Genomic DNA, 17,324 nt, shown 5'->3' on the forward strand with positions numbered 1-17,324 from the left:
ATCTGTCTCTGCCTATAGTGCTTTAGCCTTTAGCGCTTTAGCCACAGTCATTAACACTCTGGCCATAGCATGTAACACTCTCGCTTTAGCCTTTATCCCATTAGCCTAAATGCTGTAGGGATTCTACAGCTGAAGCATGATGACTGATCCTGTGCTCCCCAGTTCTGCCTGAGCTGTGGGGCAGCTTAGCCCCTGAGAGAGCCAGGGAGACTTGAGGTCCCACCCAGGCGATAATGAAGATGTTTAAGATTCACAGGCGAAAATGGGATTGGACACGTCAGCTGAGATCCCCCGCTGTTCCGGGTCGACATGGTCCCACTTTACGGCTGTAAGCTCGGGTGATGCCATTCTGGAGGCGGGGTGTCCTGGTCCTGGATCCTACAGGGTTCTACCCTTTGAAGATTATGGGGGGCCTCTGATGCTGTCAGTCCACCGTGTCTGTGATGGAGGATTACAGGCCCCCCTTGGGGACAGGAAGGGAGGGGACGGATTTAAACGCCAAAGACTCAGGCCCCCTGCTGGCACTACTACTACATGGTGTGCCCCCCCTCCCCCCTGCTAGACAGATTCCCCTTTTCTGAGTCCATCAAAACTTCAGAGGGAGGTGATGATATTTTTGTATAATTTTCTGGATTTTTTTTGTGGTTTTATTCTTTGGTGCAGTTGTTCACTGCCATAATGAAATTTAATTCTGCTTAATTCGGTTTGACCTGTGATGGCACTCTGTAGCGTAATTGGTTCGGTGGAGTGGCAGTCTGTCTGAAAGGGCAAGATATCGTAGTTATTGGTACCGCTGCAGAGTCATTTTGACCCGGCATGGGGGCTACAACAGGCTTTGTCAGAGGAGTCTCTGATATAGTAAATAGTAAAATAGTTCATGTTGAAAAGCTGAGCTTGCTTGTCTGACGCTGCTCTATTTCAGTATTTGATCCAATATTTAATCTAAATTATGTTCATGTGGCCTTTTGGAAAAAGGGCAGCAGGGCTTGTGGGAGGTCTTTGAGTTGGAAGAGCCCATGTAAGAGTCGATCTGTCCATCTCTCACCATTAAACGCGAGGTGTGAGTTTAGCCCTTTTCAAGTGCATAGCTGCAAGCCTGTGACTTGCTGCTGCGGAGTTACCGTCTGCGGTTTGGATCCCAGGCGCTCTGGAAACGGGCAGCATGTAACCACCACAAAAGTGTCCATCCTCCCTCTGCCTCCCAAGGCTTGTCATGCTTGGTCTGCACTCCAAGGGCCCTCGTGTGATGCTGCAGTTATGGTGTCATGTGAGACTCTGGGATCCGGCCCTTCATCATGTGTGACCTTGGAACTTCTGGCTGGGTCCGTCCACCTCGTGTTTCCATCAAGATTTTGGACTTTCGAACAGTGAACATATTTGAACTTATTGAACTTTGAATTTATTGGAGTGTTGGGTTTTTCATCATAAGCTAATGAGTGAAAGTGTTGTAAGGGGGTATTTTCGGTTTTCTCATGGAACTTTATTCCCACCCACCCCCCAGGTTACGCGGCAGATTCATGAGCATGAGCAGGAGAACGAGCTGCGGGAGCAGATGTCCGGGTACAAGCGCATGAGGAGGCAGCACCAGAAGCAGCTGATCGCGCTGGAGAACAAGCTGAAGGCCGAGATGGACGAGCACCGGCTCCGTCTGCAGAAGGAGGTGGAGACGCAGGCCAACAACGCCCACATCGAGCTGGAGAAGCTGGCCAAGAAGCACGCCGTCCACACTGAGAAGGAGGTGGGTGCTTTGGGGACAGAAGACACCTGGTGTCAGGATTTTCTTCAGGGAGGGTACCTGACGCATCAGCTGAAGATGACTTATCCACACATGGACTTTACTGAACATTGTACCCAAAATCCCTCAAACCTCTGAGGGAGAGAATCTTCCACCCCTTAGAACTCCTTGGTCTACAGGCTGAACTGTCCTTAATGAGTCACTCTGAGATCCTTAGCTTTATTAAGGTGCTTCGGTTGTGCATTTTGTAGGTTCCTCAAGATTACTTGGAGTCAAAGGTAAAAATTTATACTCATCACAGGGACCGTGGCACCATGTGACCATGTCAGACTGTCACTCCCACACTTCTGAAATTATATATATTTCAGTATAATTCATTGGTATTTAAGTCATAATTACATACCAGTGCTACCCTCACCTGTTGTAAGTACGTTAATGTAGAAATTGTAGCACTTGCTGAAAATGGTGATGGACCTGAAGGCAGGTCTGTATCTTGCTGGCATTAGATTGGTAAGCAGGAGAGAGTCCTGCAGCCAACCTAGTTGCTTTTCATAAATGTGGAGGTTATTCTCTTAAATGCAGTGAGACCTCACTTTCCCTGTAGAACTGCAAAAGGACAATGGATGAATGAATGGTTTCAGCCTCCTCATTCTGTTCCTTAATTCAAAGTATTAGCCTGATGTATGCTATGGGATTAGAGGTAGTGCATGGAGTATTGAATGGAGTGTTACCCCATTAGCTTTTGGGGCATTGAATTGCCGTTGAATGTAACAGTTATCAAGAGTGACAATGATACAGATTGTGCATATAAAACTGACCAGTTGTAGTACATGGAGGAAGAGGTTAGTGTCTGCAACAGTGTATTATTTTCACATTCAGACAATTTTACTTCGGGTTTAAATGTCAGAGTCCATTTGTGGTTGAATAAGGTGCGTGATTATTAATTGGTTTCAGTGTTGCTTAAAAGCAGATGAATGTTTCACAGAACAGTTCCTTAACACTGAACAGTCCTTCCTCTGACTGTATACGGTCTTCCGCCCGTTTCCGGCTACAGATGAAGACGGCCGCAACCGACGAGAAAAAATTCCAGCAGCATATCATGGCCCAGCAGAAGAAGGAGCTGACCACCTTCTTAGATAACCAGAAGAGGCAGTATAAGCTGTGCAAGGAGAAGATTAAAGAGGTCGGTGCTGTTTGTGTGCCTCTGAGTGTGATAAGGCTTCCCAGTTGGTATGTCAGCTATGGTCAATGTCCAGCTCAGCTTTGAGCTAATTTGGGTTTACTGGACACACATTTTAAATGAATTGCTCACACTTTTCTAATATCTGGGTTTAAATCACATGAAGCTGATTGTCGGTTATACCCCCCCCCCCCCCCCCCCGCCCCCGCCCCCAAAATTCCTAACAATATTTTTAGTTTGGCCCCACTAATTTTAACAATTGATGAGTCGAAATTGGTAAATGTGTTACATTATCACAAACAAAGAGGACCGTTTGATTTAGTTTAAAATGCAGTTGTCAGGTGAGGATTTGGTCACGTGAGCCAAATCCAGCACATGCCTGATTCACCAGGGCTGGCAAATGTGAGAGATGAGAGCAGCTCCTGTACTGTGAGCATGAAACTAAACGTGTGAAATGGCTTCGATCACGTTCACGGGTGGCTCGCGGTTTGTCCGCAAGCTAAATTATATAATGTGGCTGTGAATATCCACACGATCTCGGATGAAGTTTTTGATATCGTCCTTGCTTAATACTATAAGAATTATTAATACTTCAAGAAATGGCTGCGTTTGGCACTCGATTTACAAGCGTAGTCCATCAGGGGGTCCTTGCTTACTTTCCCTGGCATACTTGGTCGCACGTTGGAACCAAATATCTCACAGTGAGTGATTATACCAATTACAGAGGTCTTACTTCATAATTGCTGTAATAACCTGGTAGGTTTACTGTGCTCCTGGAGGACCAGAATTCAGTATTACTCCATTCTGCCTGCACCCTTAAGTAAAATATTTAATTAATATTCTCTCGTGTTAAAAGTATGAAACCTGTACATTTCTATTAGTATTTCAAATTCCTGAGCTGTCACAGAGAATGTAAACAACCGGTTGGGCACAAGCCCAGAACCCCCGGAACCCTCAGCCCACCTGACTTCTGTACACCTGCGTCATCCAGGAGATGAACGAGGACCACAGCACGCCAAAGAAGGAGAAGCAGGAGCGGCTGTCAAAACACAAGGAGAACATGCAGCATTCGCAGGCCGAAGAGGAGGCGCACCTGCTGGGCCAGCAGCGCATGTTCTATGAGCAGAACTGCAGGGCTTTCAAACAGAAGACCATGAGCAAGCGGCACGGGTTTGAGGAGGAGCAGATGAGAGAGGCAAGATGCCGAGTTACCCCAACTGTACACGTGTATATATAATCACAGCACACTAGTGCTTAATGTGTGTTCGCATATTCCTGTCTGCTTACTCTTCCTGTCCAATTATGTATATCGATATTCATCAAATACATTTACGTTGCAGGGGAGGGGCCCCCTTAATGTTACCATTAGTAGATTTATATATATAATGTCAAAGAATTTATTTTTTTTTCTTTACGTATAGTTTGCACGTTTGTTTTATGATTGTTGGAAAAATACACTTTATAATAGCTGGAAAAACAAACAGCAAGCATTGGTGTAATTATAAAAGCATGATGAGTGAAAGATGGTATTTGAAGCAGTAACTGACCCCTGGCAAAGGGCCGTCCACAATATATTATAAATGTAGATGACTGAGGAATGAGTCTGGCTAGGGTGACAGTCACACGGCAGGTGGGCAGCCCAGGGCTAAATGAACAAAGGGACATGCGTGTCATGGTAGGTAGCTGGAAAACAGTGGCCTTAAAACCATAGGGGGGTATTTTAGCTCTTTTTAAACAATAACGTACATGTACACTTTTCGCATTCACACAAATGGGGAAATCGTTTTCTCACTCGCTGTTTTACCGCTGTCCTTTTAAGGATCACACAATAAAGAGTCAAGAGTTAAAAACATCAAACATCGCTGTTCATCTCATGTTCTCTCCACCCCTTTAACTATAATATTGAATTTATTTGACCTGCAACATATTTATACTTTATTAAGTCTGGCTGGCACATCTATCTTTTGTTTTTCACAGAATACAAAAACAATGCCAAGTTATTCCGCTAATAATCTGGCTAGACGTTTCACTGCTGCCACCGGTGATATTAGACGAATCGGTTATTGATTGAATTTTCTGGCTGTGTGGAACATTTCGGTGTGATAGCCCATCAAGCTTTTACTGATGTTTACTGAAGCTGTTTCTTCTGGACTGGAGACTTTTTTTGCAGTGGAAACTCTCAGAATCAGTTTGGGGACAAAGCCTGGCTGTGGTATCATATTGGTGGAAAAGGGTATACATGACTGTACTGGAACAGCGGTTCAATTTAATAGCTTCTTTGATCAAGGTAGTTCTGATTTAGACTGTAAACGCTGCCTATATCAAGCAAACGTTAGATTTTAGCAGCAGTCAATGTTCAGTCTGCACAGCTTCTATTGAATGCTTCAGATAATACACCCGAATTTGTAAAAGCCATCATCAAAAAATTAGCCCTACTTAATGTGACTTGGCCTACTGACCTCGATCTGGGCTTCTAGGAGCTGAACAAGAAGACGACCCAGAAGGAGATGGAGCACGCCATGCTGATCCGGCACGACGAGTCCACACAAGAGTTGGAGCACCGACAGCTCAAGATGCTGCAGAAGTTGCGCATGGACTTGATACGTCTGCAGCACCAGACAGAGCTGGAGAACCAGCTTGAATACAACAGGCGGAGAGAGCGGGAGCTACACAGGAAACATGTCATGGAGCTCCGACAGCAGCCCAAGAACCTCAAGGTATGCTGATGGTGCCCCAATAGCTGTCCCACTGACCCAGAGTAGAGGTTCTTGATGGAGCCCCAATCGCTGTCCCACTGACCCAGAGTAGAGGTTCTTGATGGAGCCCCAATAGCTGTCCCACTGACCCGAAGTAGAGGTTCTTGATGGAGCCCCAATCACTGTCCCACTGACCCAGAGTAGAGGTTCTTGATGGAGCCCCAATAGCTGTCCCACTGACCCGAAGTAGAGGTTCTTGATGGAGCCCCAATCACTGTCCCACTGACCCAGAGTAGAGGTTCTTGATGGAGCCCCAATAGCTGTCCCACTGACCCAGAGTAGAGGTTCTTGATGGAGCCCCAATCACTGTCCCACTGACCCAGAGTAGAGGTTCTTGATGGAGCCCCAATAGCTGTCCCACTGACCCGAAGTAGAGGTTCTTGATGGAGCCCCAATAGCTGTCCCACTGACCCAGAGTAGAGGTTCTTGATGGAGCCCCAATAGCTGTCCCACTGACCCAGAGTAGAGGTTCTTGATGGAGCCCCAATAGCTGTCCCACTGACCCAGAGTAGAGGTTCTTGATGGAGCCCCAATCACTGTCCCACTGACCCAGAGTAGAGGTTCTTGATGGAGCCCCAATAGCTGTCCCACTGACCCGAAGTAGAGGTTCCCTGATGGTGCCCCACTGATGCTGTATTTAGGAACCCCTCTCACAGAAACCCAGAAGTGCCCCCATCGTTGTCCCAGAACCCTCTATTTAAGAACCACCATCATGTGGATTTGTACTTCGATGGAAGCAAGTTTCTTCAAAGATTTATTTTTGAAGTTTAATATTGCATTATATTCCAGTGGAACTCATTTTTCAAAATTACGTAACTGGGGTCTAAATCTTCTAGTGCATTCCCCCATGAATAATCATTGGCAATTAGGCTCTCTTGGTAAATATGCAGTATCTGTGCTAAAAATTACATAAGAAATTTCCCTTTTTAAGTTGATCAAGTTTTATATATTGCAGGAAATGAAAACTAGAGGGAGTGATTAAGCTGTGGGAATTGGTTGGAATTAGAAATGCACGCAGGCCTCTCTGGAACGAGTTAACAATTGTTATGGAAGTTGTGGCAAATGACATTACAGTATCTGGCACCAGCTGACTCGCGTAGCTCATAAACCGAATCAACCTATGAGCATTATGTCTGCATTATGACGTGTTCAAAATCACAGCTGACTTTGAAGCATGATAGTACAGACCTTGGGCTAATTAAGGAAAAATATGAAGGAATGTTCTGAAATCATCTCCTCCACAGACCTGTGTTCCTCATGCTGGCCCACATACTGTACGGTAGTTTTTCAGGCACTTATGCTAGCGGTGTGAGGAACCTATTAACAGCCTACTGTAGATACTACTTTTAGGTGCATATAACCAGGGGCGCTGCTAAGGATTTTGGGCCCCATGAAAAGAATCTTGACAGGGCCCCCAACACAGTTTATTGGGGGCTTCTCTGGGCCCCCTCTCAGTCATGGGCCCCGAGAATCGTCATCGTTTACCCCCCCTTTACAGCGCCCCTGCATATAACCAAATACTTAGGGCACACATGTAAGCAAAATTGGCTTCTTTAGATCCTACAGAAGACTGGGAGTGTCATTTCAGAATTTCCCTGGCATTTTTTGGATTGCGTTTGTGTTTACTCTTGAAGACTAAATATAGAAAGGTTTCTGTTGTGTAGAGCAGAAGGCTGGGACAGTGATGTTCAGTCACTAAGTTGTTGTGATTAGTCCTTTGAGGATGGTGAAGGTCTCTGTCCCAAAGAGACAAGGACAACACAATCTCAAACTAAATGGGGGCTCTGTTCTCTGCTGCTCTCATTCTGACCAGGCCATGGAGCTGCAGATTAAGAAGCAGTTCCAGGACACCTGCAAAGTGCAGACCAAGCAGTACAAAGCACTGAGGAACCATCAGCTGGAGGTCACCCCCAAAAGCGAGCACAAGGTCATCCTGAAGATGCTGAAGGACGAGCAGACGCGCAAGCTGGCCATCCTGGCCGAGCAGTACGAACAGACCATCAACGAGATGATGGCCTCCCAGGCAGTGAGTCTGCACACCTCTGCCTCCTGATTCAGCCTCCTCAGTGGAGTCATTAGGACTTTGAGTCCCTCTGTGGGTGGATTAACATGCGTGGCCAGTCACTGCCTAGTAACCAGTTAACTTAACCAGTCAGAGTAACTGCCCAGTCGTGGGTGTTGATCTCGTTTCGCCCTTCGCTGCTTTCAGCGGCCGTGTTAATACCCCAGTGAGTTGAATACTCCTTCCTGTATTGAGCATGTGCTTGGGCTTAATTAGCATTCAGTGATGGAGCCGTGGCGATTCGTCCGGCGACGACCCGAGCCCCGCCTTCTAATCCTCCGCTCCCTCCGTCCTTCCTCTCCCCGTCCCGTCTCGACTGGCACAGCTGCGGCTGGATGAGGCCCAGGAGGCGGAGTGCCAGGCCCTGAGGCAGCAGCTCCAGCAAGAGATGGAGCTGCTCAGCGCCTACCAGAGCAAGATCAAGATGCAGACGGAGGCGCAGCACGAGCGTGAGCTGCAGAAGTTGGAGCAGAAGGTGTCGCTGCGAAGGGCCCACCTCGAACAAAAGGTGAGCGTCCCACTAAGAGATCAGTTTCACAGGCTGCATGGCTTGGAAAAGGCAGTCAGTTCAGTATTATAGAGAACACTATCTTGCTGGACTAAGGTTCCACAGGACGAGGGCTGAAGCGCTAGTTAATCTTTTAGCTTCAATAAGGCCCCCCAATGCTGCCCTCTTTTGATGATTTGGCTCAATTACACTCAGCTGCACTGTTTGTTGGTGTCTGGTGCCCTCTGCTGTTCAGTTGTTAACAGCAACTGGCTTCAAACAAAAAGATTACATCATAGTTAACCCTGTAGGAGCAAGGTTTCTAAAATGCATGAAGAATACAGAGAAATAAAAATACCCAATTGTTTAGCTTTAATTTAGATTTGTTTTGCATGTGTATCTGTAACGGTCCTTTCAGATTTCCCATTGAATATTTAGCTGAAGCCTTTTACATTTAGTTGAAAGTCCAATGATGAGACAAAGTAACGATGGGAACACGTGTCGGTCCCCACAGCACCACAGACTGCCGTGCTGCCGATCAGCGCCTGCTTAAATAAACTGCTGCGGCTGCTTCTTAGCTCATTGGTTATTTCCGTGGTTCCCGTTACGTCGAGTCACGGCGGTATTCTGTAGGGCACGCTGAATACTGCCCATCGTCCATTCCGGAAGCTCGCCTTGGCTGCCTGGTCAAGGTGGAGGCGGGAGGCACTTGGCGCCTTGTGTGTGGCAACGCTCTCACGGTCGTCGTCGGGCATTGCGTTCGCAGATCGAGGACGAGCTGGCTTCGCTGAAGAATGAGTGCACAGAGAGGATCAAGTTCATGCTGGAACGTCAGAAGAGGGAGGTGGACACGTTCGACATGGAGAGCGCCCGGCTAGGCTTCAGCAACCTCAGCATTCTGGACTATCCTAAGGACGACTATAGATGAGAAAAGCTTCGCCATGGCTGCTGTACCTCCCTTAACATGTGGCTCCATGCTACTGATGTCACTTACGAACTAGTGCCTGTGCTGCCCTTAACTACCGAGGGTCTCCCGTCAAGTCACATGATAATATGCTGGATTTACTCTATAGGCCGTCTTTTAAAAACAAATGTGGCAGTGTTGGTGGTTTTTTTGTGCAATAAATTCATTGGTAAAGCTGAAAGCAAAGCAAAAAAGTAAAACAATTTGGATATACATTGGTTAATAGCTGTACTTAAAAGAATTATTTTTAACGTAAGGGGGAGATTTTTCCATCTCACGGGCACATTCAAAACTGCCTTCCCCTCTCTGGTATTTATTAATCAGGATAGGAAAATTTGGTACTTACACAAAGGCCGTGATGTACATATGAGTAGTCTACGTTTAGTATGTTACTTTGGGATTAAATGTGACTTAACAAACGCGTGTGGCGTTTAACTGTATTGGAATCATTTTCTATGGCGACAATGTGAATACAATTCCCAACACCTATGCATAACGAGGATTGGGATGGTTGTGTATTTTGTGTATAGAAGGATTTATGGAGAGCTTTTAATTATTTTCATATTGTATTTTAACTGGTCCTCAAATGAATTTTTTAGCAATGATTCTTCCCTCATTGTTCAGTATTTTGTAGTTTAATCAGTGGGATCTTGTTTGAATTTCTGTTTAGATTGTTCTCGCTTAAACCACCTTTAAGCTGTGAATTTTTCTTATGACAAATCAAAAGGCAAAATGCTTTATTGCATGCACTTTAATTTTTTTCCAAGTTAAGAGCGGCATGAATCTGTCAGAGCTTTTAATTATATTTGTAAATAAAAGTGCTCATCACATGTTCCGTAATACCTTTAAGTTAAGACAAGTGCAACGTAGATTTATCCTTGCTTCTCCTGAAACCTAATATTAATAATCCGTGTCAGTGGCGGTCGATAGACACATTCTTTCCATGCACAGAAGGCATACAGATTGTTTTCATAATGATGTAAAAGTTATAACTGTTAAAGGCAATTGAACATTTACTCTATAGGTGTAATGTTACAGCACATCCATTCTACAGTTTAAAATCGGATGGCTGAAAGGCAGGAATATGAAATAGTCTTAGGGAGATATTCTCATATTTCAAACAGTGCTACACCAAAATACATTATACAATTTAACACATTTGGCAATGTTAAGCAATTTCATGTACCTGAAATGCCAACTCTTTCTACTCTACACAATATGTATAACAAAAATATTTGTGTAATACAACATTCAATCTTCTGGCTGTTTACAGCAAATACTCCAGCTTGCCAACAAAAAGCTGCTTTTTCATTATTGAAAAAGGCAAATGCAGCAACACAAGTTTCAGTTGAACCAGTTTATTGCAGTCAATGGAACCAACCAGTCAAGTATGTGTCAGTATTTACTAACCTGGTGTTAAGGTGCAAGTTACTTTCAAAAACAAAGGAACACAGACAAAACAAAGCTCTTCATCACTTTTCCAAAGTTTCATTTCTTCAGCAAATCCGATTTCTAAAGTATTCACGATGAGTTGCGTGTTTTTTGCTGGTTTACTTTCCAGCGAGCTGTTGGTACAGTTTGGGAACATAATCGTCCCACTCTGCTTGGTAGCAGCTCCCAGCTACCGGGGTACCCAGGTTGTACTTGGTGCGGAAATCTGAGATCTTGAATTTCCCTCGGTGGTCTCCGGATCTGTTGGTAAGGACCGGCTCGGCGCAGGACACCTGCCTTTGCTGTTCATACACGAGCCACACGTAGCGATGCAGACCTACCGGACGCAGCAGAGAACGTCACCATGTTGTAGCGGAGTAAGTCAAGTATGTTGGTACCGAGACGACTCGTGTCCCAAAACCCCCAAGCTGATTTTCCCACATTTTTCAATTTGCATATCATCAGTTATGCTTTGATGCAAGACAGTTATTTCTTGCTAGCTTTTAATAACTGATAAATTTCTTACGAGTTAAAATATCCCTTACCAGTTCCTTTTGGGGGGCCAGACCCAACGTAGTCAGACATCACACAGCCACTGTCGATGTCATTTCCTTTCATGTTCACCACCAGAAAGTGATGCCATTCACTTTAAAACACACAACGAGATTCAGTTCTCTCTCATACCCACCCCTACAGATGCCCTACAATACAAAGTCCTACGTACTGCATTTTAAAAATGGCTGTTCTACATATCGGCACTTCAAAATACCCACCGGAACTTGGGGTCTTTTCTGCTAGGGGCATCCGGATCGGTCAAAGCCAACGTATAAAGCTTATTGGGGTCGCAACCCTCCCATTCGACTGCCGTGGGCCGGTTCTTTACCTAAACGTAAGATCATTGCAGACGAGCGGAACATAGTCAAAAGCACAGACCAGCACTCAGCATAGCGATGCAGAAAGTAATGCTTCTCTAATGTGGCACATGCTTTAACAATAGAACGACCACTTAGCCATCCATAATATAACGACATACTAATGTTGGTGTACAGCAGGCCCATTTGGCACTCAGAATATACGCTGCAATATTAAAATTTTAAAACCAAATCATATTACAAAATGTATTTTTACCTGCAAAAGTATCCTAAACTGCACACACAAAAGTAGAAAATGGATTCAAATCGCATTCTGAATACCAACAAGCGTATCGCATATTGCGTATATTGCCATATATCTATGTACAACCTGAGTGGGTGTCAGGACTTTGCCCAGCTCATCAATTTCAACGGTGTCATATTTCACAACCAAAGGATGCGCAGGCTTCTCCTCCACCTCGTTGAGGGCGAGGGATCCGGTCCACTGACTCAAGTCCAGAGACATTGCATGAAATAAATGGTATAACAACCTCCAGCTTCAACACAGTCAAACGACAGCTGCAGCGAAAAGTCTCCAGTCCCGTTTCTTATAAATACATAGTCTGCTTGTCATTGACTGGCAACTGTAAAGACCAATCAACACTTGCGCCTCTCTGTTCTTCTATTTATGATTGGATAACAGGAGCGATAACCCCCGCCTACATGTGCGCTGAATGGCCTGTAGATTCAGTCGCTGCATATATAGGCAAAGTGCTAAATACAAATTCCTAGGCCTTCACGGCACATCGCGAAGGGAGATAAGCTTTCTAAAACGTTTTCATATGTTCGCTGTTTTCTCACAAAATGTAAACTGAGTAAATTAACGTGGCGGCAAAATATTTCTAAGGTTTTCCTTCGTTTCGTCCCGCCCGCTTGTCCCTATGTCTTCTGGGACCGGTTGGAGCTGTCATGCATGCTACATATTTTATTTCAATGCATACTTTTTCTCTTCGTATCAAAAGCTGGATGGGATACAAAATCTACGACAGGCAACAGTGTAGAATAGTTTTTTTTTTCCAGCAGAAATACAGCAGCAGCGATTGAGTAGCCCTGGAGGATTCACTTACTTGTTACAAGTGGATTGTAATTGTCTGTCCCAGGAGTGATATTAAATGACCTAAAAACGGCGCACGTTATCATACAATTGAGAATTATATAGTTCTATTTATTAATAGGGCACCAGGACACAGCCATACCAGTGGTGTTATATACAATAAACAAAATGACATTTAACCCATTTTGATAAAAAAAATTTTAAGGAGAAAATGATACAGAATAAACTTGCGTAAAGATGGAATGTTTAAAATATCTGCTTAAAATAAAGTGAATATATGTCAATTGTCAAATAAAATGAACGTTATGAAAATAGAGAATGAGTGTGAGGCTCTGAACTTTACCTGCTCTTGTGTGGTCAGGAACTGATTGCTAATGGATCTGACCTGATGAATAGATGTAATTATGTCAATGAATTATTTTAAGAACGGTGTTTGTGTAGTGAGGGCATTTATCCATGGTGCTGGGAATCACTTTGTTCTTGTTTTTCCCCCAACCAACATATACCACTTATTGTGGTTTGAGTGGCTTATTATGAAATGTGTCGCTAAAACTGTTAAGTGGTTTGGGTAAGTATGTTGTGAAAGGACGCTTTCAAGACATTGATTGAATGTAATATACTGGATTTCTTCCAGGACATCATGGTGGTTTAAGCAGGAAGCGCTGCTGGGCCTAGGGATTATCACTCCTGTTTTCTGTGTCTTTGGAGTTTACATGTATATTCTCTGCCTGTTTGCAGTTAAATTGCCCAAACCCTGCAACCCTTTGGATGAATTTCATTCGTAAACCTCAAGCAATAGTAAAAAAAAAAAAAAAAAACTGATAGTTTAATTACAGCTAATTCAATGTAGATGCAAATGCTGACACACAAAAACAAATGGTTTGGGGCTTATTAGGTTTGCCAGCTTTGGTCAGCTGGCTGGCCTGGGATTCTCAATTTGAGACAAGTCTGCACACATATTTACATGTACAGTATGTATAGGAAATTTATTACCTTGTAAATAGTCTGTAGGGTTTGCAAACTGCCCGAGTGCTATTGATTAATTTTAGGTTTATAATGGAATAATATAGCTTTGGCACTGGATTTCTTACATGAGTGAGAGAGTCTGAAAGCGTGAGTGTCACACATGAGAGTTGGTAACCCTGGTTTATATGCGTACATCCATCCACCACTGTAACCGCTTAATCCCAGCTTGGGTCACTGGAGACCCCAGGAACAATGGGCACAGGCAGGAACGAACCCCTGAGCAGTCGCCAACACACTGCAAGGCACACACACTCACCGGGCCAATTTAGACTTGCCATCAACCTACCCTGCATGCTTTTGGACCATGGGAGGAAACTGGAGCCCCCGGCACAAACCCACATGAACACAGGGTGTGCAAACTCCACACAGAAAGGACCTACACCCAACCGTAGGAACGAACCCGGGACCTTCTTGCTGGGAGGCAGCAACACTAACCACTGTGCCACCATGCCACCTGTATGTATACATAAACCTGTGAAACATGTGGTTTTTAGACCACAGTAATTTTTGATATGGTGTAGGGCCTCCTTTTATAGCATTAGTTTGTCTTGGGAATGACAGATACAGGTCCTGCACGGTGGCCAGAGCGATTCTGAGCCATTCCTCTTGCAGAACAGTAGCCAGGTCACAATATGATGCTAGTGGAGGAAAATGTTTCCTGACTCGCTCCTCCAGAAAACCCCAAATGGCTCAATAATATTCAGGTCTGGTGACTGTGTGGCCATTTATAGATGTTCAATTTCACTTTCATCTTCATCAAACCACTCTGTCACCAGTCTTTCTGTGCATGCAGCAGTCCAGGTAGTAAGCCTCTTTGGGGCTTCCCCGCACCATAACTCTTTTGGATGTGGGGAAGACGGTGAAGGAGGATTCATCAGAAAACAAAACATGTTTCACATTCTCCACAGCCCAAGATTTGCGCTGCTGGCACCATTGAAACCGATATTTGGCATTGACACGATTCACCAAAGGTTTGGCTATAGCAGACCATGAATATTGACTCTGTGGAGCTCCCAACTAACAGTTTTGGTGCAAACAGGAGAGTTGGGCAGCTGTGGTTTTATGTTTTTTTGAATACCATCTGGGTTAGTACCCAGACATCCCATTCAGACAGCTTCCTCTTGTGTCTACAGTTACTCCTGTTGGATGTGGTTCATCCTTTGTGGTGGTTATGCCAACATTACCCTGGGCACCATGGCTCTCAATACACCACAAAGACTTACTGTTCTGGTCACAGATGCACCAGTGAGAATCACACCAACAATTTGTCCTCTTTTGAACTGATATATCTCCCATTGTGTTGTGTGGATTGCAATATTTTATGTACAACTGAACTTTTGCTCTGCTAATTCAACCTTCACACTCTTCTCTTACTGATGGAATGCACAATCAGTGTAGACTGGCTACCATGTATGAAGGTGTGAAACCTAAAACACTATTGTCCAGTGTTTCAGTTTCATTGTCCAACCCCCTTGTGTAGATATAGACTATATGGATAAAAGTATTGGGACACCCCTCATAATCATTGAATTTGGGTGTCTCATTCAGAGCCAGTGTCAAGCACCTAGGTCTGCAGTCAGGTTTACAAACATTTGTGAAAGAATGGGTCGTTCTGAAGAGCTCAGTGAATTCAAATGTGGTACTGTCATAAGATATCGCCTCTGCAATGTCAGTTCATAAAATTTCTTCCCTACTAGACATATTGCAATGTGGAAGTATTTAGGAACAATAGAAACTCAGCCATGAAGTAACAGACCACATAAATTAATAGAGGAGCATAGTACGTAAAAGTCATCATTGTGCTGTTGACTCAATTACTGCAGGGTTCTAAACTTCCCAGGGTATTAACCCCAGCACAAAAACTGTGCAATACATTGGATGCGGTGGTGTAAAGCACACTGCCACCGCATTCTGGAGTAGTGGAAACATGTTCTATGGAGTGATGAGTCATGCTTCTCTGTCTCGAAGTCTAATAGGAGTCGGGATTTGGTGGATGCCAGGAGAACCTGACTACATTGTGCCAACTGTAAAGTCTGGTGGAGGAGGGATGATGGTATGGGGTTGTGTTTCAGGGGTTGGGCTTGGCCCTTTAGTTCCAGTGAAAGGAACTCAATGTTTCAGCATACCAAGACATTTCGGACAACTTTATGCTTCCAACTTTGTGAGAACGGTTAGGGGAAGGCCGTTTTCTGTTCCAGCATGACTATGCCCCAGTGCACAAAGTAGGGTCCATAAATACATGGTTGAGTGAGTTTGCTGTAGAACAATTTGACTGGCCCACACAGAGCCCTGACCTCAACCCCATCAAAATCCTTTGGGGTGAACCAGAACAGAGATTGTGAGCCAGGCCTTCATGTCCAACAACAATCTCCAACAACACCTCACAAATGCTCTTCTGGATAAATGGGTAAAAATTCCGACAAACACAGTCCAAAATGTTGTGGAAAGCCTTCCCAGAAGACTGGCAGCTGTTATACCTGAAAAGCAGGGACCAACTCCATATTGATCGCTACGGATTTAGAATGGGATGAAATAAAAGCTCCTCTGGTGTAAAGGTGGGGCAGCATGGTGGTGCAATGGTTAGCACTGTTGCCTCACACCTCTGGGACCCAGGTTCGAGTCTCCGCCTGGGTCACATGTGTGCAGAGTTTGCATGTTCTCCCCATGTCGTCGTGGGGTTTCCTCCAGGTACTCCGGTTTCCCCCCACAGTTCAAAAACATGCTGAGGCTAATTGGAGTTGCTAAATTGCCAATAGGTGTGCATGTGTGAGTGAATGGTGTGTGAGTGTGCCCTGCGATGGGCTGGCCCCCCATCCTGGGTTGTTCCCTGCCTCGTGCCCATTGCTTCCGGGATAGGCTCCGGACCCCCCCGCGACCCAGTAGGATAAGCGGTTTGGAAAATGAATGGATGGTGGTGTAATGGCCAGGTTTCCCAATACCTTTGTCCTTACATAGCGTGTCTATATATAGTCGCTTCTCTGTCCATAAATACAACTACCATTCACAAATCTTAAAAGATTCAATATTCACGTTCAATCTCAAATAGCTTTTATAGCTCAGAATCAGTTTCTTCACTGTGTGCTGCTTGGTTAATGTAAGCAATCATTGCTTTTCGGTGTGCTTCACTGCCCTCGTGTTCAGCAATTCAATTATTTGAATGTTACCAAACATTAAACTGAATTTTACAAAATGGCACTGATGACTACTCATTCATGTTCCCAAATATTATACATGCAAAACAAAATACACTACCTGCACAGGGCCATTGTCTGGGTAGATATTTTCTATGATTTAACTTGCAGTTGAAGAGAGACTTGCTGAAATATCTTTTCAAGATAAGATAAGATAAGATACGTCTTTATTGAACCCAGAGTTGGGAAATTTGCATTGTTACAGCAGCCAGGTACAGTACAAGAGGAGTAAACGTAGTATGACTATACAATCTTATAATAAAAAATGTACAAAAAATGAATATAAAATAATCATACATGATATACTTATATGTACAAAAGTAGGCAAGTACAGATGCCTTGAAGCAGCAGAAGTTGTATGAATGATAATAAATAGCAGCAGGAATTGAATGTTTGGTAGCAGCAGAAATGACAATATTGGAGCATTGCACAGCTTCCAATACGAGAAGAGAAAAAACAATGTTTGCATTGCTACTCCGATGCATGCTGCTTCATCTTCAGTGATAATGCTATCACTGAAGAGGGCC

The 17,324-nt window shown here is 44.3% G+C and overlaps 2 protein-coding genes across 4 annotated transcripts in view; one reads left to right on the forward strand and one right to left on the reverse strand.

Moving 5' to 3' along the window:
- The window catches only part of taok3a (TAO kinase 3a), a 31,430-nt gene extending 21,416 nt beyond the window's left edge, over nucleotides 1-10,014 (forward strand). For all 3 annotated transcript variants that reach the window (XM_048995767.1, XM_048995788.1, XM_048995777.1), the window contains exons 14-20: nucleotides 1,502-1,738; nucleotides 2,790-2,918; nucleotides 3,907-4,110; nucleotides 5,393-5,632; nucleotides 7,485-7,697; nucleotides 8,059-8,241; nucleotides 8,987-10,014. In XM_048995767.1, coding sequence (XP_048851724.1) covers nucleotides 1,502-1,738; nucleotides 2,790-2,918; nucleotides 3,907-4,110; nucleotides 5,393-5,632; nucleotides 7,485-7,697; nucleotides 8,059-8,241; nucleotides 8,987-9,148 — 1,368 coding nt within the window. In that variant the 3' untranslated portion in view covers nucleotides 9,149-10,014. The remainder of the gene's footprint in view (nucleotides 1-1,501; nucleotides 1,739-2,789; nucleotides 2,919-3,906; nucleotides 4,111-5,392; nucleotides 5,633-7,484; nucleotides 7,698-8,058; nucleotides 8,242-8,986) is intronic.
- Nucleotides 10,015-10,526: 512 nt separating this feature from the next.
- Nucleotides 10,527-12,085, reverse strand: pebp1 (phosphatidylethanolamine binding protein 1). Its single transcript, XM_048996001.1, has 4 exons — nucleotides 11,858-12,085; nucleotides 11,389-11,498; nucleotides 11,161-11,261; nucleotides 10,527-10,952 (listed from the first exon to the last, which is right to left on the reverse strand). Exons 1-4 carry the CDS (start codon nucleotides 11,990-11,992, stop codon nucleotides 10,735-10,737), a joined length of 564 nt encoding a protein of 187 aa, XP_048851958.1. The 5' UTR covers nucleotides 11,993-12,085; the 3' UTR covers nucleotides 10,527-10,734.
- Nucleotides 12,086-17,324: the final 5,239 nt, after the last annotated feature.

This window comes from Brienomyrus brachyistius, chromosome 2 (genome assembly GCF_023856365.1).
Source record: "Brienomyrus brachyistius isolate T26 chromosome 2, BBRACH_0.4, whole genome shotgun sequence".
In the NCBI taxonomy this organism is placed as follows: domain Eukaryota; kingdom Metazoa; phylum Chordata; class Actinopteri; order Osteoglossiformes; family Mormyridae; genus Brienomyrus; species Brienomyrus brachyistius.